The 27,734-nt window shown below is 37.7% G+C and overlaps 2 protein-coding genes across 2 annotated transcripts in view; one reads left to right on the top strand and one right to left on the bottom strand.

Moving 5' to 3' along the window:
* Positions 1-27,734, top strand: part of LOC308639959 (uncharacterized protein) — a 459,919-nt gene that overhangs the window by 80,917 nt on the left and 351,268 nt on the right. The window lies entirely within an intron of this gene.
* LOC308641517 (uncharacterized protein) lies at positions 5,308-10,344 on the bottom strand (the record flags this gene model as incomplete). Its single annotated transcript, XM_081280201.1, has 5 exons — positions 5,308-6,744; positions 6,870-7,037; positions 7,398-7,448; positions 8,260-8,289; positions 10,330-10,344. The coding sequence occupies 5 exons, from the start codon at positions 10,342-10,344 to the stop codon at positions 6,505-6,507; spliced, it is 504 nt and encodes a 167-aa protein (XP_081136327.1). The 3' UTR covers positions 5,308-6,504.

The following is a 27,734-nucleotide window of genomic DNA, read 5'->3' as shown; positions in this document are numbered from 1 at the left end:
AAATGTATATATTTAGATATATAAATATATATATATATAATATTATGCATATGTAATTATGTATATTATAAATATGTTTGGTCCTTGTCTATGACTGGTAGGGTGATCCTCCAAATATTTAACTATAGGTTCATCAAAGGCATTGACTAGTCTGAACAGCCACTATGGCCAATCACATGGGACACCAGCTATGAAAAGCTAGAGTGGCTCTGTCCATGCATCAGAGTAGAGTAGTTGCTGTTTGGGGGATATTTGTGTAACATCTATCTCAAATAACCTTTCTTTTTTTTTTTTTTTGCCTTTTACTATGCAGTTAGCATCATAGGTCAATGAAACTGCTGACCGAGAAACCATACTAACAGTCGTTTAAAGTGACACCAATGAAAGAACAATTATAAAATAGCTCCTATGCATTTTCATGTGTAACTATAATAAATAGATGGTTCAATGCAATTTAGGAATGTATCTATTAGATTCTGGCTATATGCAGCAAAATGTACATACTAATTCACAGCACCATACATAATGTCTGAGAATTAGCTCTCTGTATTTAAGATAAAGTTGACAGGGCAGAGAGGTTTGATTTGAATGCTGTTAGTTCAGTGGTAAATTTTGGGTCAAGGTTAAAAAATGAGACAGGCCATTTACAATCCTGATCTTTCACATTACTCTGAAGTTCAGGCACAAGCTCTTATAGGTAGACAGAAAAGTTCATTTAAACATTTTGAAGTGATTTAGTAAAGTACACGTGTCAGTATTTTTTGTATACTCGAAATCCTTGAGATGACAAAATTAAAAAGGAAATAGGTGAAGCCACATCCTTTTCAGGACCAAAATTTCCTGTAGCTGAAAGAAGACTTGGGATAAAGAGGTTAACTGTTTTTAAAGAGGAATGCAATTTGTTTATATTTATTTCTTTTTCTACACTGGGGATTCCTTCTCACATTCAGAATGTGTTGCTTAGCGCTGTCTAGGGAGTAATGAACATCTCTGACTCCATTTTCTTCTTTGCTTAACAGAAGTTAAGGGCCAGCAAACTCTTTTATTTGATTGTTCTTTGCATTAGTACTTACATATCCCTTTTCTTGATTAAGTAGCTTCCTTCAAACCCCTTCTTCCTTCAGGGCCTGGAAAGAAGACATGAGAACCACTTTGACCTCACTGTTCCTTGTTGTACCCGGTCAAGGCATGGGTAACAGGAAGGTTTTCTTTGAAGCTAGGCCTGCTTTTACTGGACAGATGTCACAGACTGAGCATACCTAATTCAAAATCAAGATGCTTCAAAATCCACAACTTTTTGAGCAACGTCATGATACTCCAAAAGTTTGGAATTTGGGAGCATTTTGGGCTTCAGATTTTCAGATTCAGGATGCTCGGCCAGTAATGTATTTGCAAATATTCCCAAATTCCAAAAAACTCCCAAATCTGAAACATTCCTGGGTATTTCAGAAAAGGGATACCCAGCCTGCACTAAGCTAATTACTACATTATCTCTGCAGATTACAGGAGGAAAGCTGGTGGAATGCAAGGCACAGTGTTTGAAACAAAGGTATAATGTAATGAAAGACTCTCTAAGGAGGAAACTACATTTTGAACTTAAAGAAATTAAATACTCAATTTCAGCATTTTCCTAAAACCCTTTTCTTTTGGGTTAATTGGGAATAGTTTGGTCTGAATTAATGAAAATAGTGATGAGTAAAATTTCAAGTAACTTCAGCTGTATTCTTTAAAAAACTATAGTGATTTGTTTTAATTCTAATTTTTAGTCTGCCAATTTCTTGACAGATTGTTTCTTCCCCGAAGGCATGCAGGGATGGGCCCTGCCAAGATTGCTCAAATTAATAGAGGAGGTACATTTATAATTAGTAGTTTTTTTCTGTAATAGAAGTTAGAATGCTAAAAATGTAAACATACTATCTTATTTGTGGCATAGTGGATAAAAATGCTGGTTCTGGAATCAGATGATCTAGGTTCAAATCCTGGCTTTGCCACCAATAGGACTTTGGACACTGTATCAATTTCTTTATCTCTAAAATGACATAGTATGTATAGCTAAGCCAGAGGGCTGTGCTAAGTCCTTAGAATAGTGCCCAGCCCAAAGTAAGTGCTCTATAAATGTGAGTTGTTATTACTGAGTAAACATTAGTCTTTTTTTTTTACTGCTAATATTTTTATCACTCCCTTTCTCATGGATAAACTTGTCTCATCTATGTTAAATTATCACATTCTAAATTACCAGTGTTTGAGGAATGTTTTTACTTTTCTAGGTTTTTTTTTTTAATCTTTTGCAAGCTTCCTTTTGTTTTTAGTTCCTCATTCACTTTCCACCCAGCCCTTGCCTCCAGCCTTCATTAAGAGACCACACTCTGTATTAGTTATGAGGATGAGTGCAGACCGTGGCTTGTTTTTTCCTTTAATGCTTTTACTTCCCTGGCACATAGACCAGAATGTTAGACAAGATGGGTTTGGGGATAGCAGAGACCCTTTCAGCACAGGGTGGACATGAGGCTGATGAAACCTCAGTGCTGCTTTTCAGTTCAAGTGTCCACGTCTTTGTTGTTTGTTCAGAATGAGCATGGAGGCAAAGACTAAAAACACAGGGATCCTTGGGCAAGACAATTGATTCTTGGAGAACTTTTAACATTGCACCATGCTTTTGAAAGGTCATTGGAATGCCACTCAGCATTCTTAATGGATGGGTTTCATTTCCCATATTGAATCCCAAAGTGCTTTTAGCTGCTTGTTAGTTGCCAACCATTTTTGAATCGGTTTTCTATTCCTTCCCCTCCCTTAGTTCCCCACTTTCTCCTCCTTATAGATCTTTGTGTTCCACATTTCATTCCCTGTATCCCTCTTACTACCACTTTTTTTTTTTGCATTTTTATGGTAACTAAAATAATTGTGCAGAGCAAGCACCCTGAGGTAATACCCATTTGTTTTTGCATATCTTTTTGGTAACATAAGCCACAGAAGGATGATGCCCACCCTTTTATTTACAAACAATGTACAAGTAATTCTACTTAACAGGAGATAACAGCTTAGGTTACTTTCTGATTTAACCTTCTTGCTATTTCAGATAAGAACCTACATAAACTTTCATTTGGGCAGGCATGCTGCCTAAAAATTGACCCTTTGATAGTGAAGGTCTCAGGGTAGTTCTTCATTCCACTGGTGCCATTAGCCTTGGATCTGCATGTTGAAAAGGAACATATAGAGTTGGCTTTGTCCCAATCAGTTTGGAATCTAGCTGAAACTCGAATAAAAACACTATTGAATCAAGCCAATTGGTCTAAAAATAGGCTCTCCAATTAGAATCTGAGGGTAGGGCTAAGGACTTTTCATTTTTGATATTATTCATGACAAACCAGAGTGTTGGTAACAATTTTATAAAGCACAATTATCTTGCTGAATAAAGAATGAAGCAGCCTTTGTTGTGATTAACAATGAGCTTCATATATATTGTCATAGGGAACACACATGTATTATATTATAAAAGAGAACATTTGTCCCTCCTAAATACTCTAGCCAGGAAATTAATTTGTTGGAAGTCTTATTTACACATCTGTTAGTAACATCTATTACTTGTTAATTCTAAATAAGTGGCTCTACATTTATTAAATACAAGTATCTGAAAATAAAAATATTTCTTGGCAGGATCCCCAACACAGTGACACCCATGTTTCATTGCCTTTGTAAACAAGATGCCAGCTCTCAAATTAATGTGCAACCATTCCATGCGGGGCGGAAGGGGAGAAATAATGCTTGCCATGAAGGGTTCTTTTGATGATCATGCATGTAATACACACAGTACTCAGTACCTGCTGCTGTTTCACAAATGGAAATTAGTATTATTTTAAGAAAAATATATTCTCATTACAAATGGAGACCCATGAAAAAAAATCACCTCTCTCTTACTGGATCTCCTGTCTTCCAGCATCTGATGTTCTAAGTTAGTGACTGCCTCCAGCTACTACCTGCAACCAAAGATGCCCTAATGACAGCTGTGCTTTAAAGTCACCTGGAACAACTGGCACTGCTGTTGATGTCATTAGTAAGGATGGGCTTGGTATTCTCCATTAATAAAACTGGGCCACTCTCCTTTAATAAAAGCTGTTAGATATTTTCTATTAATAAAAATTGGACCACTTAGGTACTCACATAGTCCTAACCTTCCCATTCTTAGCAATCCAAACAAACAAAGGCAAATTTAACCCACTAAGTGGAAGCAGACGTTTGTTTACAGAATTCATATTTAATATGCACATATGCTTGCAGACATGTGCGCACATGTCCACATATAACCATGATTGTAGAAGTTCAAGCACCATGTCATTCCTTAATGGAAACCCACATCTCTAGGAAGTCAAAGCACAGCATTCAAAAAGAAAGGAGTGCACGAGAGAAAAGATTCAGAGTACGGTTAGCACACCTGTGTAGGGAATTTGGGGAGTGGAGACAGAGCTGGTACACAACATGCAACTAAAGACAGTGGCTTGTTAGCAAAGCACTCCTAGGCTGCTGATCGTGACACCAAACAAAGTGCAGAATGGTAGTGAACTCACAGGTAAAGCTCTATTAATTGAGTAACCTTCCTTGAAAGAAAGAAGAAAGTGTCTTATACAGACTGAGAGAATTTCACTAACCTTAGGGTATGTTTAGCTACATGTATTTTTTTCTTTTAATAATAATCTGATTTTATGAAGTCATCTAGGGAGGCTGAATGCTTTAGAAAGGGAAGTGGTAATGAGGGGAAAAGTCTTAAATGTCAGACTGTGGAATGGGTTGGTGGATTCTTTGTAAGTATTTAATTTCCTGTCTGAAGGTAGATTTCTAGCTTTGTGTCTCACGAGTGAGGTGACCTATTGAGCCATTTGCTCTGACGTCTCCTGCTTTCCTGCCTGCTTTATCTCCTGGATGCCTAGGACAATTCGAGAGGAGACCACAGAGAGCAAGCATATGTGGAATACAAAGGCTCATGAACGCTGTGAGCCTGCTGTGCATCAAGTCGATGTAATTCACTTATTTTTTTTTAAAGCGGTGATGATACACGCTTTCCTCTGGATGACAAATTACAGAGCACATCTGAAAAGCCCCCTCTTTAGGGAAACATCCAGCCCCTTTGTGGTTCTCTGCATAGTGTCTTTATTATATATGATGATGAGTAAAGAAAAAGTAACATTCACCAAATACCAAAAGGAATCTGAAAGCAGTAGAATCCAATGTGTGATTGTAACAATGAACACAAAAATAATCCACATGCTGCACAGTAGCATTAAGCTAGAAGAAGCAGTCCTCTTACAGTTTTTTGTTTTTTCAAATGTCTAAAACATGAATTATGGCTAAATCCTATTATCTTTTCATTGTGTGGACCAGAGACTAAACCGGGTTAAGCCTATGACAGAATGTGTGGCTGTGAAAGTTAACCTCTGTGGGATCTAGTGAGCTAGCTGAAACCTGTGATACTGCCCAAGAAATATACCAAGAAAATGCCTTTACTTTCCCCAAAGAGTACTTTTCCCAGTTGTCATTAAGATTTTCGTCAGTCATCATGTATCTTAGTTATACTTGCAATGGGAAAGCTTTACTGTTGAGGATTTAATAATTTGAGATACTCATATTTGTCTTCAAGTCTCCAGCGATCCTCGTCATCTTTGACTACTTGATATGCTTCTCGGATCATCATTTCAGATACATCTCTTAAAATCTTCCCCACATAATATCTCCTTCCCTAATAAAAGTCAAGGTCATCCTGCCTGATCACCCTCCTTTGCTCTTTCTTTAGCTTACCTATCTCCTGTGGTTCCAGGATCAGACAAAGTGGAAGGATGTCTGTCTCCTGAGCCAAGTCCCTTTGTCAGGCACAACTTAGATCCTCTTTCTTCCGGCCCCAGGGTTCTTTCTGTATTCATCATCTTGATTTTTAGAACATGAATTTCCTCCCAGTCCTTCATGTACCTGGGAATTTGTAGGTCTCTTTTACTTTAGGAAAAACCTCCCTTTGAATCAAATATTCCTTGGTTGTTATTAATTCAGCAGATGCCTGTTGAATACTTATTTATCATGTGGTGCTAGTTGTCTGCAAGCAACAGAAACAGAGTTTGCTTACCTTGAACCTTTGTTTAAGGAATGTACTGGAAGGCTACCAGTAACCTGTGAAATGCATAGGAAGGAGAATCCAGGTCATAGGAACTAGGGGAAATCTCTTCTAGGATGAATTAGCTTTAATCACTTTCCCCCTCTGTTTCACTTTCCCAAAATTTTAAATTCCTGGGAGTAACTGTCTGATTGTCTTGAGGATTTTCCCACACCTAGACCTGAGTGTGGGATACATGGATTGAGAATCCCACCAGTGTTTCCATTGCTGGAAGAAAGAGAGTAGGTATCAGGGAGGTGAAAAGAGTGATTACCCCTCACAACCAATGGTATGTCAGGCAGCTTCTAGGCCTTTAGAATGGAAAGAAGAACAAAGTAAAACATATTTATTAAAAAAGGGAAAATATATGATCAAAGAAGTAGAACTGAATGTGAGACTGTAATACTAAGTCTAAGGATAAAATTATATACATATCGTGAGTTACGTAGGAGAAATAGTCCCTTTTTAAAAATAAAAACTATAACTGTCAAAACCGAAATCTTGGCCCAGTCACGCTGTTTTGTCCTAGTGTTTAGACAAGATTGGAGCCGGTCCAAGATGAATAAGACAGTCCCTGTCTTCAAGACTCTTACAGTCATTGAGGAAGCCTCCTGTAAGAATAAGCAATTTAAGAAATTAAAATAGAAAGTTAGCATATCGCAGAGACATGGAGAAGGTGCCAATAATGTCAAGATGAGGGACCGATTCAGAAGAGCTTTCCAGGAAGAAAACCTACCTTCGCTGGAAACTGGTTAGAGGACTGGTGTGACAGCAGGGAAAGGCATTCCAGGAGGAGAGGACAGGCAGAGGAAAGGCAGGGAGGTGAGAACCCTGCACATGGAAGACCAGCCGAGGGGATCACAGAGGAGCCAGAGGAGGTGGAGAGCCCTGGGCCTGCTGCAGCCTGCAGGAAAGAGCAAGTAGGACGAGGAGTGAGAATACCTGTTAGTGTGGGCAGGTAGGAAGCCAGAGGTAAACTGGGAAAGAGCAGTTGGAGTAGAAAAGAGCAGATAGAAAGCAGAGGTAGGGACTCAGGAGTAGAGGGATGGTAAGGAAGTTGATAGGGAGTGGAGAGACTGTGCAGATAGGATTAGATGAGAAGGAGCAGAGGAAGTTGACTGATGGCTGGAGGGGATGGGTAGTGAGACAGAGCAAGAGAGGGAGGGTGTGTGTGTGTGTGTGTGTGTGTGTGTGTGTTTGTGTGTGTATCAGAGCAAAAGTATAAAACGTTGACCTTACATGGAAAGGATGACCAATGACTTACCCTCTGATCCTGGAAGTGGGGACTTAAGAGCAGGTGCCAGTTTGCAGGAATCTGGGGCAGGAAGAGAACATTGAGGGAGGACATTATTGATAGTCTCAATTTTGTCAAAGAAATAAAAGACTAAACATTCTTTGGAATTAGGTAAAAAAAAAAAAATGAGCTGAGTTTAGATTCTGGTTCCAAAACGTAAGAGCTGTGTGACCTTACTCTGTCTCATTTTCCTCATCTGTGGTATGGAGCTTATTAAAGAAGTAAACTTAAAGGACTGTGGTATTTTACATACATTATACCTGATATAATGAGTGTGACCCCCCATTCCTCATAAATACTTAAAGACATTATCTATTATTATTAAAATGTATGTGGACACAGTATTTTAATAAGCTACTTTATGGTATATGTGATCTCATGTTGAGTAGACTTTTGAGCTGTGTATTACAGGTCTGTCACTCATGAGCTGTGTGGCCTTGGGGATTATAATGGTATCTGCTTTATAGGGTTATTATGAATATTAAATGAATTAATTAATATAAGATACTTAGGATTCTGCCAATGTTCATTGTGATTAGCACTTTTATTTTTATCCAAAGTCCAAAAGAGGACTTAGCAGTTCACGTTGTTTTCTATTCTGTTGGAAACAGAGTCACAGTGCAGAAGGGTGAAGTAACTTACTTAGAGCCAGATAACTAGGAAATGGCAGAGTTGGGCTAAAACCCAGATTCTTTGTCCCCAGATCACACTTCCTGGTCACTGCACTGTGACTGCTGACCCACTGCCAGCTTTGACCTTTGGCATCTCTTCTCCCATTCTCTGAATTGCTCAGCCTCTGTGAGTTCACCTTGACCCTCAGCTCCAGACCCACCCTTAAGTCCAGCCCAGTTCTACCCTGACTCTAGCTTCTTGTCCTGCCTTTGTGACCTGCTTGTCAAGCTGAAGCTTCTGACAGCCTATAAGTACATGAAGAGCACAGGACAAATAGAAATATGATTCACCCAAAGGTTGTTCTATAAATGCTTGTTGAAGGTCACAATTGCCTAAGAAAGACAGGATACTGTAATGCCTACAAATAGAAAGTATTACATTCGTTTCTGTGAACTAGTGAAAGAAATCTGTGCTGACCAATTCTAATGGTGCTGCCCATCTGGGCATATTCTACCTACACAAATCTGCCTTTCTTTCTTATCCCTCAACCAACTCTTACTGTAGCACAAATTAGCATTTGGATTGAAGTATGGATGCTTGCTAAAAATCTGACCCTATTTCTACTCTTATAGAAAATCTGCTGGAAATCTCAGTTCCATAGCTTATATAGCATCTTGACCTTTCTTTGATGTATCCTGCAATAGCAGACAAAAGTACCTAAGCATCAATATTCAGACTATTCCAAACTAACCTTGTTTTTTTTAACAGGATTAGGAGACCCAAATAGGCCTTCTGTGCAATCCAGCTTTACCATAGGAAAGAACACTTATGTGAAAAACAGATTCTTCATATGTAGAAACGGGGTTCCTTGGGGTCAGATTTTATTTAATTTAAATACACTTAGGTTTTACATTCATATTGTTTTCCCACTTCGTGGCCTTAAAAAGGCAAATATTAAAGTTGGAAAAAAAGGATTCCAATAGTGTTTTAAAACAATTAAGCTATACCATGTAAATATTTGAACAAGTAAAAAGAAAATATTTCTTTTAATGATTGTTAATATAATCACTTATATACAAAAGAAATAGTCCATATGGACCATTGAATTCATCAGTGTTTTAGGGAAAAGCAGTTTTTGTTCAACTGCAGAGGAAATGTTTCATTTTAACCAGGAACAAAAGGGTTTTATACACAAATAAAATTATGTAACTACATTAGATGGCAATTTAGCCAAATTTACTAACTTAAGGCCTAGGATTCTTTGACATCCCCTCTGACACCAGTAGGGACTAGTGTTTGCCAGTCTTACAGGGGTTGTGGAGTGGCGCTTTGATGCATGACATGCTGTGATTAAGAACTTGATCCTTACGTTTTCTTGGAAAATGTGGGAAACTAGTATCATTTGCTAGAAGAAGAAATATTGAGGCAACAGAGCTTACAAAAGCATTGGCTAAAGGAAGAAAATTGAACAGAAATTTCAAAGTGATATAAAAAAGTGATGTACCTTGTATAACCAGCAGTCTGAAAAGACCTATTTGGATCATTCATGTACTTAGCAAATACTTGAAAAGCACCAATCATTTGTTAAGCACTGTACTGATCTCTCTGCATAAATTGGTAAGCAAAATAGACATAGTCCCTGAGCTTACAGGGTGCGCAGATGGATGAGTCAGCGGTGACAATGAAGCATCAAGCATACTGGGAAGAATGGACAGCAGAGACCCCGAGGCCTGTACAACTTTCTAGAGAGGTTTGCAAATAATGCAGACCACTGCTGTAGCATGAAGCTGAAGGACAAGAAGTGGCATTTTATTGAGCCCCTACTATGAACCATGTGCTTTTAGTACAGCATTATATTTAATTTTCCAAGGTAGAGTTTGCTTTCATGTCACAGATGATAGAAGTATAGGAAGAATAAGTAACTTCACTAAGGATGCCCAGCTTATGCCAGTCTGTACCGTATTTAGCCTCAACATGTCCCTTGGCTTTTGTTCTCCCCCCCCCCATCATACCTATCTCCCTTAGTTTCAAGTAAATAATGACATATTTTATGTACAAAGATTTTTAGATTGCAAACCAAATAGGTTTCAAACTTTAACATATTTTTTCTTTGGAGCTTCATGTCTGGGACATAGTTACTCAGCAAATGGAGGGTAGATATATGGAGCACAGTGGCAAGAATAATTAGAGGCACACTGACCCTTGTTTTAGTGATCACATGATCTTTAGCAATTGCATGATCTTTGGGTGACTTTACTAATTCCAGGCTCAGTCTCCCTTCTTCTCATACTCTTTTAACTGCCATACCGTTGATCATACGATGAACAGAGGACTTTTTATATTATGGTTAGTTTTGCACAGATCTGTGTCTTCTACTAGACACCAAGTCTGTCTCAAAGACTTATTTAGAAGAGACTATGAGATCATGTATGTGTGAATTCCTAGTCCTACCATAAGCTATACCACAATAAAATACACTCTATATATGTTAGTCAAATTCAGTAGAGAGGTGGTAAATATTGAACAATCACCTAGGAGGGGGGAAAATCCAGCTTAGTAGCAATTGCCAATTTCCATAGTATAATATTCACTTGATTGTGATGTGACTGAGTGTGGACTTGGAACAGATCTACCAGAGCACTTCATGATATAATAAGTCTGCTCTAAACATACTCATGATGTGAGCAACCGCAACAGCATAGAAGTGTAGGGAAATAATTTGAAAGTGCTGTGTTTTTTACTTATTACTTTTAATTTCAATATAAATAAATTGCAGGAATACCACTGAATCATGAGTGTCTGAGGCAGGAACTTTCTTATGTTCATCTTTGTGTTTTCAGTGCTTGATATATGGCCTGAAACTAAGATGATTTTAGCAAATCAATAAATGGACCAATAAAATAATGAATAAATGTAAAACCAAGTTACCTATGCATATGAAAAATGCCTTGGATACGTTCCATGGCTTCTAGTAGCCTCAGTTTTCTCTTCTGGGAGCTAAGGGCCTTAGATGGATGAGATTGACCTAAGCCTCCCTGTATCTCTTACATTCTGCATGAGGCGAGTTCTGTGATTATGTCAACTATTTTCTTAGCTGTATGCTTATATTGTGATGACAACATTTTAACTACCTCATTTGGGACATATGTACCAAGTGAACAGGATATTCAGAACTGATTTACTTTATCTTGAACAAAAATGAAGACAACTTGTTTTGTGTTACTATCAAATCATTAAAACTTTGTCTAGATTTGCTGAAACAAGACATTATTGTAGGTTCTTATATATTTTAAATTAATGAAACAATCTGGCTATTACAGCAGTAGAAAAAAATATATAAAAATAGAGAAATTCTCCATTTTCAAATGTTTAATTAAAGCTTAAATGTCAACTTTTTGGAGCTGTGAGCCTAAGATTAATTTTGCCAAGCACTTCCTTTGAAGATAAGATCAGAATGAACAATAACATTTTAACATAGTTTAAGCTGGGTTCCCCAAATCCATCTGATCACAGAACTTCCCTTCCCCGTAGAAGGTAGAAAAACTTCATGGAACACTGGTGTTTAGGGGAACACAGTTTGGATGCTTACCACTGATAACTAGCTGTGAAGTGGATCCTCCCACCCCCAGCAAATGGCTTTTAAACAGTTGCTTATATGTTGAGTAGTTTATATCTTTCATTAGTCTATTTTCAGTCAGGTGCCATATTACCCAATTGTTAACCTGCTATGTAGTAAAATGCAAAAACAGATGGTATGTTAAAGTCATCTCAGGGTACATGTAGAAAGACTAAGGATCATTTTCCTCATTCAGATTTCCTGAAGATACCCAGTGTAATTTGCCACCTCATTCACCTTATTTGTAAAATGAGGCAGGTGGTTTAGATAAGCCCCAGAGTTCATGATTTATACCTCTGTGTTCTTCTAGCCCTCAAATCTGTGATTTATACCCTTAGCCCATGTAATCATGCAAGGGAAAGTCTGGCAATGGGGAGGATTATGTCTTAAAGCCTTAAACACAGCCATAGAAGTAAAGGGGGAACCAGAGAGGAGTTTAATTAAGCTAAATGTTCTGATGTTTAAATGTTGACACACACGCCATACTTGGGTCCAAGAGAATTTTTTTTTTTTAAATTTTCCCCTGGGGAAAATAGAGTTGATTTACATGGTACTTCTTTCATTAAATTCAGTGAAGCCTGCAAAACTTGCTAATGAAGGGAAATTATGAAGTATTCTGGCTCAATTTACTTGCTCTTTCCATAATAATTTGGCCTCAGACCGTCTGACACAGAATCTGAAGTAATCAGATTTCAAAGAAATTAGCCCGTCATTCTTTAGCTTCAAATTCAAAGAAACCATATTTTGCCCTTATCAGAAAGATTAAGAAGATATGATAAAACTGGAATGGTAATTTCATTTCATTGAGAGAGATTTAGGTTACATTAGACATGAGATTTTAAAATATTCTTAGATTTCTCTGTTGAGCATTTCAGTTTTTCTGAGGCAAGTTATAGCTGTGCCAGTAACTTGAAAACAGAGAAAAAAGGCTAGAGATGTTAAAAAAAAAAAAAGGACTGGGTAGTGGGTAAAATGGTTAAATAAGCCTTCACAGTTCAGGAATTTGAGATATGTTTTAGGTGCCCTTCTAATCCATTCTGTACTTTGCAGTCAAAGTGATCAATAGCAACATGCAAACGTGATTAAAACACAGCTTCAGTTGGAGAGAGCCCTGTGCTCTCAGCCTGAGATGCAAACTCCCTAGCAGGGTTGAGGCCCTGCATGATTCAGCTCTTTATTGCCCCCATCATCTTGAATACATTAGGATAGGCTTCATATCATGGTTGTAGTTTATTGCATGGTATTATCACCCCAAATGTCAGGAGTTCAATGCAGCAATGATCCCATGAGCCAGGAGCCACTGGGGTCAGAGGGGGGACTCACTCATTGTAGTCCACGAAGGGGACTCGGGCTCACTGAAGCATCCCCACCTGGTATTGCCAGCACTTCTCCCTGAGGTGAAGAGTGCTCTGAGAGGTCCCACCTCAACAATTTGGGGTTCTGACCTAGAAGCCTCACTTGGCATTTCTAGTTATGTGACCTTATCCAACCATGAAGGACCTGGATAAACTTGAAGACCACAAGCTTCATGTCTCTTGCTGGCTACTCTTCCCTCTGGGATGTTTCACTGTCATCATTACATTATTCGATTGGTTGTTCTTGACCTTGATGTCAATTTTCTTTAACATAATTTTCCTTCTCTGAAAATTTAGAAAATGGTATAGAGGATAGAGATAATATAAACATTTCTTAGATCAATAGAGTAGATGAAGAGGGTTGATGGGAAGGAGGGACAGGAAAAGGGAAGAACAGTGGAATGAATCTGACCATGCTTTCATACATACATACATGAATATACCACTGTGAATTCTGTCATCAAGTATATCCACAAGACACTAATTAAAAACAAAAAAATTGAAGAAAGAGGGAGGACAGTGGGGGAAGTGGGAAAATACTGGGGACTGAATTAAAGCAAAATTATAGTCCATGTTTTTGTGATTATGTCAAATGTATTCTAACAGTGTATATAACTAAAAGGAATAAACAAATAAAATAATGTTAACAAGGAATAAATATTTCTTGTTCTTCACAATATTCAGAAGAAATCTTCAACCCATATATTAATGTTATTAAAAATTTAAACTCAAAGAATAATTCCACAACTGGTACTGTGTGTGATAAATTACATGCAGGGGCAGTTTTAGAATACCAAAGTACACTGGCCTGCTTTTAAAATTTAGTCTCACAATTTGCCAAGTTTCTCAGATGAAACTCAAGTAACTCTGAGAATTAACACAATTTTTTAAGCATATTCTTCTTTTTTATTGTAGCTTTATGGTTACACATAATAGTTGGGTTCATCCTGACAAATGCATAGATGCATTGAATTCAATTTCAGTTCATAATTCCCCTTTTCCCTACCCCTTTTCCCTCCTTTCCTTCCCCATCTCCCTTTCTTTCCTCTACTAGACTTCCTTTCTCTATTTATTTATATTGATTGTTTCCTTTTTACTTATTATTTTTTAATTGATTTCATTTTTAAGTATACAACAGCAGAATACATTGCAATTCTTATTACACATATAAAGCACAGTTTTTCATATCTTTGTATATAAGGTATGTTCATGCCAATTTGTTACTTTGTGGTTTTTTTGTATTATAATTCTTATTACACATATATACCACAGTTTTTTCATACCTCTTGTAATATATAAAGTATGTTCACACCAATTCATGTCTTCATACATGTACTTTGGATAATGATGTCCATCACATTCCACCATCTTTGCTAATCCCCTGCCCCCTCCATTTCCTCCCACCCCTCTTCCCTATCTAGAATTCATCTATTTCTCCCATGTTCCCCCTCCTTACCCCACTATTATTCAGCCTCCTTATATCAGAGAAATCATTCGGCATTTGTTTTTTTTGGGATTGGCTAACTTCATTTAGAACTATCTTCTCTGATTCTTTATGTGATCTTATCCTGCTCTCCCTTTTTCCTTTATTTTATTCTGTCTTCCACATTTTTGAGTTTCTGAGTTGGGCTAATTGCATTTAACATGATAGTCTCCATTTCTATCCATTTACCAGCAAATGCTATAATTTCATTGATTTTTATGGCTGAGTAGAACTGCATTGTGTGTGTGTGTGTGTGTGTGTGTGTGTGTGTGTGTGTGTAAATACACACATCTCACTATTTCTTAATTCATTCATCTATTGGCAATCATCTAGGTTGATTCCATAATTTAGCTATTGTGAATTGTGCTTCTATAAACATTGATGTGGCTGTGTCACTGTATTATGCCAATTTTAGATATTTGGGGAAAATATCCAAGAGTGGGATAGCTGGGTCATATGGTGAATCCAGACCTAGTTTTTGTGAAATCTCTAAACTGATTTTCAGAATGGTTGTACTAGTCTGCAGTATCTCACCAGCAATGTCTAAGTGTTCCTTTCTCCCCACAATCTTGCCAGCATTTATTGTTGTTTGTATTCTTGATCACTGCAAATCTGACTAGAGGCTGAGCATGCAATCTGACTAGAGTGAGGTGAAATCTTAGTATAGTTTTGATTTGTATTTCCCTGATTGCTAGAAATGTTGAACATTTTTTCATATACTTATTGGCCTTTTGTGTTTCTTCTCTTGAGAAGTTTCTGTTCTTTGTCCATTTATTGATTGGTTATTTGTTTTTTGGTGTTAATTTTTTGAGCTCTTTGTATATTTTGGATATTAATCCCCTATTAGAGGAGTACTGGCCAAGATTTTGTCCCATTCTGTAGGCTCTCTCTTCATGCTCTTAATCACTTCCTTCGTTATAAGAAGCTTTTTAGTTTAATGGCATCTGATTTAGTGGTTGTTGCATTTATTTCTTGTGTTTTGGGGGGGTCTTGTTAAGGAAGTTGGTGCCAGCATCTATATAAGGGAATGTTGACCCTATGTTTTCTTCTAGAAGTTGTAAAATTTCTGGTCTAATTCATAAGTCTTAAATCCATTTTAATTTGAGTTTTGTGCAGGGTGAAAGATGGGGGTCTAATTTCATTTTTTTATATATAGCCATCCAGTTTTCTAAGAACTGTTTGTTAAAAAAGCTGTCTTTGCCAACCTAGATGCCCTTCAATGGATGAATGGATAAAAAAATGTGGCATATATACATAATGGAATATTACTCAGCACTAAAAAAAATAATATCATGGCATTTTCAGGGAAATGGATGGCCTTAGAGCAGATTATGCTAAGTGAAGTTAGCCAATCCCAAAAACAAATGCTGCATGTCTTCTCTGATATAAGGGGGGTGACTCAAAATGGGGTAGGGAGGAAGAACATGGGAAGAAGATTACCACTAAATAGGGAAGAGAGGTGGGAGGGAAAGGGAAGGAGAAAGGGAATTGCATGGATGGTGGAAGGAGACCCTCATTGTTACACAAAATACATGTATGAAGATGTAAGGAAAAAAAAGAATAGTGTTACCTTAGATTAGGTAGAGAGAAGTGATGGGAGGGGAGAGGAGGGGTTGGGGAGATAGGAAGGATAGTAGAATGAAACAGACGTTATTATTATGGTGTGTATATATGTGACTGTATGACCAATGTGATTCTGCAACCTGTACACTCAGAAAAATGAGAAATTAAATCCCATCTGATTCAAATGTATGATATGTCAAGGTCATTGTACTGTCATGTGTAACTAATTAAAACAAATTTTAAAAGGCTGTCTTTTCTCCAATATATGATTTTGGCATCTTTGTCAAATATCTGACAGCTATAGGTTTCTGAGTTTGTCTTTAAGTCTTCAATTCTATTCCATTGGTCTTCATATCTGCTTTGGGGCCGATAACATGCTGTTTTTGTTACTATAGATCAGGTACTGACTTCAGATCGGGTACTGTAATGCCTCCTAGAAATCATATTCTTTTATTTTTTATTTTTATGTCGTGCTGAGGATCGAACTCAGGGCCTTGCACATGCAAGGTGAGTGCTCTACTGCTGAGCCCCTAAATCATATTCAGTGCACATTAGGTGGTAGCTCTGAGTACTGTATTATATAAAAATTGCCACAAAATAGGGAGATAATAGCATATAAACTGAAAATGTTTTTATTTATTATTGTTTGTATTTTTGATCATTTTCAAACTTCATACACATACATGTTTATGTGTATATTGAATGCTTTAAAATTGGAGATAGTGTTACTAGAAAATTAAACACTGAGGAGATTTATTTTTATGGAAAAGGAACATGTCCAAATAAAGTATTAACAACAAATAGTCTATATCTGTAAAATATTTCACTTGATTTTGGGAATCTGTCTTGGTTTCTTTGAGAGCTTGAATTGGGAGAGATTAATAGTAAACTGAAGTACATAGGTTCTGGGACCAAAATTCAACACCTGCTAAAGAATAGGTGTCAAATCATGTGATATCGAGGAATAGGAAATCCGTGGATATATTCTGTCCTGTTTTTCTGCTTTCCCAGCCCAGGAGGTAGAAAAAGCCCCAATAGTGAGTTTCAAGCTTTATTATGTCAAATAGGACTCCCAGGCCTAGTTTTGTCTCATTTGCTCAGTGCAGTCCTGGACTTAAGAGCATTCTTTGCATAGTTACCAAACCCAAACAGTACTTTTCAAGGTATTTTAGTATTCTTTATATGTCATAAATACTGGGCATAATTAATGTTTATCAAGACTTATATGTAATTATTCTATTTTGATAGTTATTTTATGTGTTTTTGATTATTTATAATTCTTGAATATTTGATAATTCAATATTTATAAATTATTAATATGTTATCTTATAAGTTCATTAGATTGTTAGTTTCTTGAAGATATGAACCATATGGAAAGTGAAAACTAAAATTTTCAGTTATAACTCAATATCCAGTATCTTGTGGATGGTAAAACTGTATACAAAAAAAAAAAAAAAATGAGGAAAAAAAAAACTACCCAGAAAATGATGTGATGGTACTGAAAATATTCTCAAAACTTTACAGGTCATCTAGAACTAATGTTTGATTTTGGAAAAAAAAAAGTCAAAAAAGATCTTTCCAAACTATGGGAATAAGCAAAGGTCATTTGAGAGCTAATATTTATGATAAATAATAACCTTTGTTTGAATTATTGTCTCAATGAAAGCCTTAGTCTCATATATCACAAAAGGTTTTTAACATAAAAGTAAAATGTTCAACACATTTAATACACACTTGTTGGGTGAGGGATAGGCAAACACTCTTACCCAGTGATAATGGTATATCTACTCCTGAAAAGGACATAGAAGGTACTTCTCCTGCACTCGGAAAAGAATGCAAGATGGCAGGCGGCTTCCAAGTGTCCATGTTCAGATTCTCACATTGAGAGAAGGCAGGTTGAGATGAGGTCACTTGCTTGGTAGTCTGCCTTTTTTTTTCTCTTTGGAGTCTTTTGCTGGTTGACTCTTGAACCTATCAGAGTGTAGCTTGTTTAGTAAGCCTTTTTGCTGCTGCCACCAAAGGACCCAACAAGAACAGTTTAGAGGAAGAGATATTTATGTGACACTCATGGCTCCATTGCTTTGGGCTCAAGATGAGACAGGACATCATGGCAGAGGGGTATGGTAGAGGAAAGTAGTTTAGGACAAGGTGATCAGAAAAGGGAGTGGGGGAGGGAGAGGGAGAGAGAGAGAATAAGCTCCACTTTCCAGAGAAAAAATATATATCCCAAAGGCACGTCCCCAAAGACCTACCCCCTCTAGTTACATCCTATCTGCCTACAGTTACCACGTAGTTAATTCCTATCAGGGGAATTAATGCAATGATTAGGTTAAAACTTTCATAACCCAATCATTTCACCTCTAAACTTTCTTGTATTTTTTCACACCTGAAATTTGGGGAAAAAAATCTCATGTCTAAATCATAAAAGAGCTGAAGCTGTCAAGTGGATAATTTCATAAGACAAGACCTCTAGAACTCAAAGGAGTGGTAAAGGGCACAGAGCCTACCTCCTTCATTTTATGGATGGGAAGCCTGAAGCCCAAGAGGATCCTCTCTGTGACTTGCCCAAGTTCACACAGCAAATAACATGAAAGGCAGGCTCTTGACCTCCAGCCCAGTGTATTTTCTGCAACACGTGAGTTATCTGAAGAAAGGAACCTAGAAATGCAAGGGTTGGGAAGAACTTGAGGGAAGATTCACGTAGGTAGCTTTGGGAGAATGCTCCCTCTTAGTCAGAGGAGTCATTCTTGAAAAAATGCCCCCACACATTAGCATTTGGAGTTTAAAAATGCTCACTGGGATTCTCACATTATATGTAAGTGTGAGGAGAAGTAGGTTCCTTTCTTTCTAGAGGAAGAAATAGGTCTGCCCTAGCAAAGGGTCAAGAATTACAGTTGCTCTCTGTGGGGCCACATTCACCAGTGTTTGGCTTGGCTTGTCAGAGATGACCCCACTGTGAAAGAGTCTCCTCAAGAACCATGATCTCCAGCCCCCTGTGGCCAGTAATAAGGGTGGCTTTTGGAAGGCTGGTGCCTTATAACAGATGGCTCCCATCTGGCCACCAAGTCAGAACCATTTTTATGAAAAGGCTGCTGCTTTCCAGGGTTTCTGGCATGTGTGTTCCAAACAGGATCAAGAACATCTGGAGAACTTGGAACCAGAAATACACTTAGGTCACGGCCTCTAGGCAAGTGATCAGCAAACTGAGTCACTTGAAATCATCACTCTTTTTTTATAAAGCATTAGCTGTGGGTCTGGAAGTGGTACTGTGGCAAGCCCTTGTAAGTGGAGTCTCCTTCCCTCCACCCATTTTCCTGGGTTGGGCTTGTACCAGAGCCCAAGTCTCATATGTGAAGGTTGCTTTCAAAGTAAGGAATTTAGTAGCATGAGGAAAGAGAATAGCCATGGATTCACAGGGGAATGCTGAGACAGGTGGCAGAAGATCCAGCCCTAGATCCCTTCTAAATGTCTATGGTGGATTTTATGAAGGAAGATGTGGGGCGTGGGCTTCTCCCAAGAGATTGGGAGGCCTCTGGACTCTTTCAGTCTTCTGCATCATCTTTCATAGTGGATTAAAGACAAAGTGGGGGCTTTGTCTTTCTTGCTCCTTCCTATATATTCTGTATCTGTCAAGAAGAAACAAAGAAACAAAAACTTGATGCGTAGAATATAAATTTACTCAGCAATGGCATTTGTAGAAAAGGATCTTTATACTCAAGTTTGTAATTCAAGATAATTCTCTTTATTTTTTCTCTCCCACACCCCACCACTATTTATTCACATAGCAGTTATGATTTTGGTACATAATACTTTGTAATTTTTTATTTTATTCTGTCATTCATCCTGTACCCTCAGCATCTAGAGTTGTACTTATTGAAAGACCAAAAGTAATGAAGTAATAAAAAATTGCCCATGAGGATCATAATCACAGTATTAATTTACATATGCAGCCTTTTATACATAGCTTGCAGAGTACTTTCACGTGTGTTGTACCATTTCAACCTTTGACTAAACCTGAGGGGATTTTGACTCCACACCAGGCTTTTGTTTTGTTTTGTTTTTTAGTGGTCAGAAGGATATCTAGGTTCCATAAATTGGGTTCATCAGAGAGCACAGACTGGTCAACTTCAGTAGTTTATATGTACATATCATGAGAGATGGAGGTATATGCAGGTCTTACTTCAAAGGTTTCAGTAAAATTTTAGAGTAACAAAGCTTTGTAAATTTTTAAATGAAGGAATTTTATAAAAGTAAAGATCCAATTCAAAAACCAAACCAAACAAAACAAATAAAACAATTCAAAGAGACTCTAAAACCTTACATGAGAAAATTCTTTAGTGTTTTTCCAGTCCCGGGTTTTGGTCCCACCAGCAGTTTTGTCTTTATTTATATCACTTAACTTTTGTTTTCCTATCTCAAAAATGGTGGAGTTGAAACAAATGTTGCTCCTATTATTTCCTATGAAAAAAATTCATGCTTCTATTAGTGTAATTAAAAGAGTTGGTGGGAAATGCAAATTGGTGCAACCACTATGGAAAGCAGGCTGGAGATTCCTCAGAAAATTGGAAATGGAACCACCGTTTGACCCAGCTGTCCACTTCTTGGTTTATGCCCAAAGGACTTAAAATCAGCATACTATAGTGATGCAGCCACATCAATGTTTATAGCAGCTCAATTCACAATAGCTAGACTATAGAACCAACCTGAAGTGTCCCTCAATAAATGAATGGATAAAGAAAATGTGGTATATATACTCAATGAAATATTATTCCGCTTTAAAGAAGAGTGAAATTATGGCATTTACCAGTAAATGGTTGGAGTTGAAGCATATTGTGCTAAGTGAAATAAGCCAATTCCACAAAACCAAAGGCAGAATGTTTTCTCTGATATGTGGATGCTGATTCACAATAAGGCAGGGGGCACTAGGGAAGAATAGCATCACCTTAGATTAAGTAGAGGGAGGGGAGAGGAGGGTATGTGGGGATAGGAAAGATAGTAGAATAAAACAGACATTATTACTTTATGTATATATGTGACTACATAACCAATATGATTCTGCAAAATGTACACTCAGAAAAATAAAATCATGTCCCATTTATGTATCATATATAAAAGTGCATAAATGCATTCTACTGTCATGTATAACTAATTAAAACAAATAAAAATAAAATTCAAAAATTAAAGAAAAGGAAACTAAAGTTATATTGTTAAAAAAAGAGAGAGTTGGAAGGTTAGCCTTTAATCAAGTTGTGTGCTGCATAATATGTTTGTCAATGATAGACCACATATGTGGTGGCAGCACCATAAGATTGTATTGCCTAGTGACACTAACGTAGTAGCTATTTGAACAATGCAAAAATCACTTAATGATGAATTTCTTGGAATGTTTCCCTGTTGGTAAACCACATGTGACTGTGAGCTATATGAAACATAGCATTGGTTCCTAGTGGGACTACTGCCTTTGTCAAAGTTATTGAAAATGCTGCTAGTGGAATTCTCTATATACAACATGGTTAGGAGTTAGAAGTTCACATTTGAAATGTCACTTTTCATTAGTTTGTAACTGTTGGAAAATAGAGAACTGGGGTGAAGGGGATGTTCCTTATGCTTTTGAAGGGTGAACCCCTAGAAGGTTTTCTCATTGCTTCCTTCAACAGATTACTACCAGGCAAGAGCACAGTTAAGCACCTTTATAAAACTTCACTGCAGATTGTATACTGAAAACAAGGGGTTCACTAAATGCACTTTTTCATGTCCTATTTATGGTGTGGCCTCTCTCCAACTCCAGGACCTGAACCTGTGGGGCTGTGTGCCTATCTTGGGAATCACTTCCAGGATGCTGCCAGTAACCAGGACCACTTGCTCCCCTGGCAAGAGGCAGTACTTGTAAATCACATGCAGAGTCTGAAATCCAGCACCATATGAAAACTCAGTACTGTTTCAGCAACCTTGTGGAATGGATTTGCAGTCACATCAAAGCATAATTTAGGAATGGGAATCTTGGTTATTTAGGAAATGCAAATGTAACTATGGTTCTTGTTCCCTTACAGAAATATTAAAGGATGTCTATTTAACTCCTCTGGAGAGAGAACTCAGAACCTAGAATTATTCCAACAACAAAATTAAGAGCTATGGTTTGAATATGATTCGAGTGTGTCACCCAAGGTTTTATGTGTTAAAATTTAATCCCTATTGTGAGGTATCAAGAGATTGAAAACTTAATATGACTATGGAATTTACAGATGGCTCATTTGAGAGGTGATTAAGTTTAGATAAGGTGATTACAGCCCCCATGATTCAATTTTGGTGGCCTTTCTCAAAGAGAGAGAGACACACACACACATACACACAAACACAAACACAGACCGACCAGAACAAATATACAGGAATGTTCCCTGTCTCTGGCCATGTGGAGTCCTGAGCTACTTTGGGACTCTGCCAGCAATAGGGCCATCACTAGATGGAGGTCCTTGACCTTAGATCTCTGGAACAGTGAGCTTAAATAGACCTCTTTTCTTCAAAACTCAGTCAGTCTGTGGTACTGTGTTTATTAGAAAACAGACTAATACAATAGGTTAGTGAAAAATTCACTACAGGCTTATACCTTATGCATTCAAAACCAAAACAATTTTAATGAACGATCCAGAAAACTGCAGCTGGTATATTAATGTGGCCATCTCTGCATGCAAAGTATTTTTAACTGTGGGTTTCAAAGCAAAGTTGTTAATGCTGGGGGATCATGTTGGATCAGTGGGAATTGCTTGCAGAGGAATCACAGAGAGGCCAAAGCAGTGCAGGCTGATGACAGCTCAGGTCTGAATCATTGAGAATGGCCTTCACTGACGTACTTGGGTACATCAGAACGTTTTTTTCTCAGTTTTGGAGTCATTTTTAAGAATACATTGGAGCTTTTGAGAATTACTCACTTCTCTATTAACATTTTTAATGGATAAACCCCAAGTACATTGAGTATCAAGATAAACCAAGATAAAATTAATCTAGAGGGTAGATGTCAGGAACAGTCTGTGGTTAGTATGAAATAGTAGCAACAATAACAGAAGTAACACAAATGGGTATTTGCTGTGCTGCCCAAAGTATTCTAAAATGTAATTTAATCCTCACACCCACCAAATGGGGTAGGTATTAATGGTCCCGTTTTATTGAATTAGGTAACTAAGACTGAGAGAAAGTAACAGAATGCTCTGGTATATTGGTGTGCCTTACCCTCAGAGCTAAAGAAAGGATAGATAATAAATGGCTTGAGGAAGTTCCTAGGGGAAAGTAGGGAATTTGTATGAAAATGATGATCTCATTCCATATTCTGATGAAAACTGAATTAAATTTTAGCTTCTAGCTACGAAAAACTTCCTTTCTTCTTATTCTTGCCACTGCCTTGGAGCAGAGGTATCTGATTCCAGAGCTCATTTTTTTAGTGCCCTTTATTCAGAACTGCCTTTAGTTCAAGGTCTATGCACTGACTTGACATACTTTATTGCTTTAGCCTCCTTATGACCATGTGGAGTCCTGTACTATGTTCTTCCCATTTCACAGCTGATAAAATGGCCTTAGAATGTTTACTTTTCATAATGCCATGCACTGTGTTGGAGCAGGATATGAATCAAGGGTTGTATGACTGGATTATTTCCACAGGGCCAGAGGTTCCTATTGCAGGCTGCTCACTGGAAACACCTTGGCCTTCAAAAAAAAAAAAAAAAAGGTAATAAAAACATAGATACCAGTCAAATCAGAATAGTGAGATGAGAGAGGACCTAGATCTCAGTATTTTCACAACCTCTTCAAGAGGTTCTGAGGTGTGGTCAAGGCTGAGAATTATCATATGCTACCTCCAGGTATCTTGCTGAACATAAGCATCTCTTTTTTAAAAAAAGTATCGCAGCTTACTGATTAACTTCTTTTAGTTACTTGACATTCAGTCACTTCTTCCTAACCTTAAATGCCAGGTAAATGACATATGATCATTAATATAATCTATTAAACTTTCTAAGGATTTGGATAGGCAGGAATTTTCCTAATGTGGGGTAAAGACAAGAGAGAAAGTCAAAGATAAATATTTAACGTGCATCTTTCTGATAGCTGTTTCTTTTAGAAAGATGAAATAGAAAGTGGAGATAGAAATGGAATTAGTAGGGTTTGAATTCAGGACTTGGGTTCCTGTGACATCAGAGTACCAGCTCCCAAGTACACATGCATGGTCTTAGGTAGACAGAGAACAAAGTTTTTGTCATTGTCCTGTCCATTTGGTTCAAGGAACCCCTTCTTGATGTCAGTAGACACAGGTAGTTCTTCTCATGGTTTCTAGTATCAGTCTTCCTTCTCAAGCTGATAGTCTGCATGGTGTGGTGTAGTATGGAATAGTGCAGACTCTTAAGACTCTTAACAGAATCATGACATAAAGGGTACTGTGGAAAAATATTTTCCCCAACATTTGTAAGATACATGATAGTAGAGACCCTAATGTATGTAGTATTCTTTTAGTTCTTCCTGTGTACTCCTGCCCTGCTCCCCAAACTCTAGACACAGTAAATAATTATGGAATGGAATAAAAATTACGGGACAAATCTATTCTAGAAGTAAGGGAATCAGTTGGGTTCTTAGATTCCCTGAATTAATAATCTATATCACATCAAGTTTCCATGTATAAAAAATGTATCTAATAATTCGTCTTGGTAATTATAATGTGAAATGTAATTTATTTTATTGAATGACCAGAAGAATATGGTCTCTGGATTGAAATAGTATTCTGTGTCAAGTTTTAAGTAAGTGTACTAAAACTATGGAAGGTGGCTTTATAGTAGAATTTGTGCTTTAAGTGATGAAAATATATATTGTTTAAATTTAACTATAAATAAATTGGAAGATAAATAACAGTGGATATTTGTATACTAGTTGGAAGACAGTCACCTGGCATATGCACCCTTATTATATCTTCCCATGTCCAGGAAGATATTATTCATTTTCCATTATGCTTTTCTTTCTCTCTTTCTGGCTATGTGCTGGCATGGGCTCAGAAATGTTTTCAACACTGAGACCCATGCTGGGACTACCAATAGATTAGGTTTGACTCAAAGGAGAAACCTATTTTGCATTCCAAGAGGGTTATAGTTTTCCCAATACCTCATTAACGTTGCTCTTTGCAAAGTTAAAAGTCCTATAAAATATAAGGTTGTGGTAATTATATGAAAGATGGCTGAGTCTTTCATATTCATTTTGATTGTTCAGTACATACCAAAGTAATTTTTAAGAATTTGCTTCTTCCATGTTCCTAAATCCAGCAGAAGGAACATCCTGCTTTCCAAGACCCTGCTTTTAACACCTGCTTACTTACAAGTGCTGATGGTTTATTTTATAGTCCTTCCATATTGGAGGAGTCAGTTGGGAAAAATAATGTTGAGGCCTTCCAGGGTAGATGTAAGAATGAGGCCACAATTCTTTCTACAGCTCATAGCATTGAATCTGTGGCACCTCTCATTCTTCTCTTGGTTTGGCACCAAAGCCAAATATAACTCTAATGATGTGGGGCCACAAGCATTTTTTTTTTTTTGCTGGAAATCCTGTCTTTAGAATTGAACATAAAATAATGATCAAATTTTCTCTTGAATCTAATAGGTCACATGGCCCTCCTCTATCCCCATCTAGAAGAGCTGTATACTGTCTAGATTTCAACTTAGGTAATTATATCCAACTTCTCAAATTCCACCTTAGTTTATGTGGTTCTGGTTCTCTACCTGCCCCCATTAAAGGAGGATTGTAGCATTCCTCATAGGAATAGACTGTCTTTTCCTGGTATAAGAAGTCTCTGCTAGATGGCATCATCTCTCAAATCAGTGCACAGGTATTGGCATGCTTTATGGAGTGCCCACAGTCTGGCTGGGCACAATTCACGAGCCACCTGTCAAGGAGGAGCGAACTTTATTTTTAGCACCCACGCAGCACCACACAAGCTCTCCAGGAATTCCCTCAGAGCCCAACTGCCACCACTGGCTCTTGTGAGCACACTCAACCGGCACTCTTCCCGCTCTTGAGGCCGATTGGCTGGGTCGCGTGGGCAGAGCCAAAAAAGTCCCCCAGTGAGCAGCTCCATGGTCTGAAAGGGTGGGGAAACAGCCCAATGAGTGTCACCACAGAGGAGCCAATCAGCTGGAAGTTTGCTGGGGCCACTGTGAGCCAATCAGCTGGTAGTTTGCTGGGGTTTCAGCTGTGGCTCTCAACAATGGAGTACCATTTTCTTTATCATTCTCAAACTTGTATCTTAATATCAGGAATTGGCAAACTGGCTTGTGGGCTTTTTTAGTACAACTCTCATGCTTAAGAATGGGTTTTACATTTTCAAAGCATTGTAAAACAAACTAACAAACCAAAACCCAAAAGAACATGCAATAGTGATTATATGTATGTTGCAAAGCCTGGAATATTTACTACTAGCCCTTTGTAGAATAACTTTGCTGACTCCTGCTTAACATGATTATAATAATAGTAATTATGTAAGTAACACTCTTTATTATATTTGTCATAAAATATCTTAAACATTCTTCATGTTTTCAGTTAGATATCTTCACAGACACTTGGTGAGAAAGTGTGGTAGGCAGCCTCTAAGACTGTTCCCAATAATATTCCACTGGCATTCATGCCCTGTGTACATTTTCTCTCAAGTGTAAGGCTGTATTTAGTTATACCCTTCTAATGGATTGTTATTTCTTTCTAATTGCATATGGCAGGAGATTTGGAATATATAGAATAAAATTATCAGGTTGTCACCATGATTAGATTATAGAAGACTGAATTTCTAAGAGTATACTCTGAATTTTGAGAGTCCATTCTCACTCCCTTTGATTCCTTACTATGGGATAAGCCAGCCAACATTTAGAGATATTGCTCTGGTAAAGGACAGAAGCTTGCCAGTTATACCCCATGGGAGTCAGGAAGCAAATTACTTCCTCCATCACCCCAGTTGAGTCTTTTGGTGAGACCACATCCCTAGTCATCAACCTGACTGCAACCCTATGAGAGACCTGGAGCCAGAGGCACCCACCCAGTATATTGCATTTAGATTCTTAATCCACAGAAAGAAAGAAAAAAAATATTGTTTGAAGCCACTTCATTTGGGGGTAAATTGTTATGTACCAGGAGCTGAGTATAAATTTGAATACCTGAAAGTGAGATATTTCCAGTAACAAATACATAAAATGTGGGATTGGCTTTGGAAAACAAGTGCTAAGCAGAGACGAGAAAGGCAGTAGAATTTTTTTTTTTGGGGGGGGTACCCAGGATTGAACTCAGTGGCACTCAACCACTGAGCCACACCCCCAGCCCTATTTTGTATTTTATTTAGAGACAGGGTCTCACTGAGTTGCTTAGTACCTCATCTTCGCTGAGGCTGGCTTTGAACTTGGGATTCTTCTGTTTTAGCCACCCAAGTCGCTGGGATTACAGGCCTATGCCACCACATCTGTCAAGGCTGTGGAATTTGAAGGAGAATGTTAGTGTAAGCTTCAAGTGCCTTGAAAATATTGTTCACAGGATTTTGGACTTTAAAGACACCGAGTGATAAATTGCAGGAAAGTGAAGAAAATGCTATTGGAAATTGGAGGAAGGGAGATATTATTTATGTAGTGGCACAAAGTTTAGCAACACTGTGACCTGCAGTTACATAAAAAGTA

This window comes from Spermophilus citellus, assembly GCF_964194105.1.
Source record: "Spermophilus citellus genome assembly, chromosome: 2".
In the NCBI taxonomy this organism is placed as follows: Eukaryota; Metazoa; Chordata; class Mammalia; order Rodentia; family Sciuridae; genus Spermophilus; species Spermophilus citellus.
Note: the sequence above shows the minus strand (reverse complement) of the source record. Positions and strands in the feature narration are given on the sequence as shown.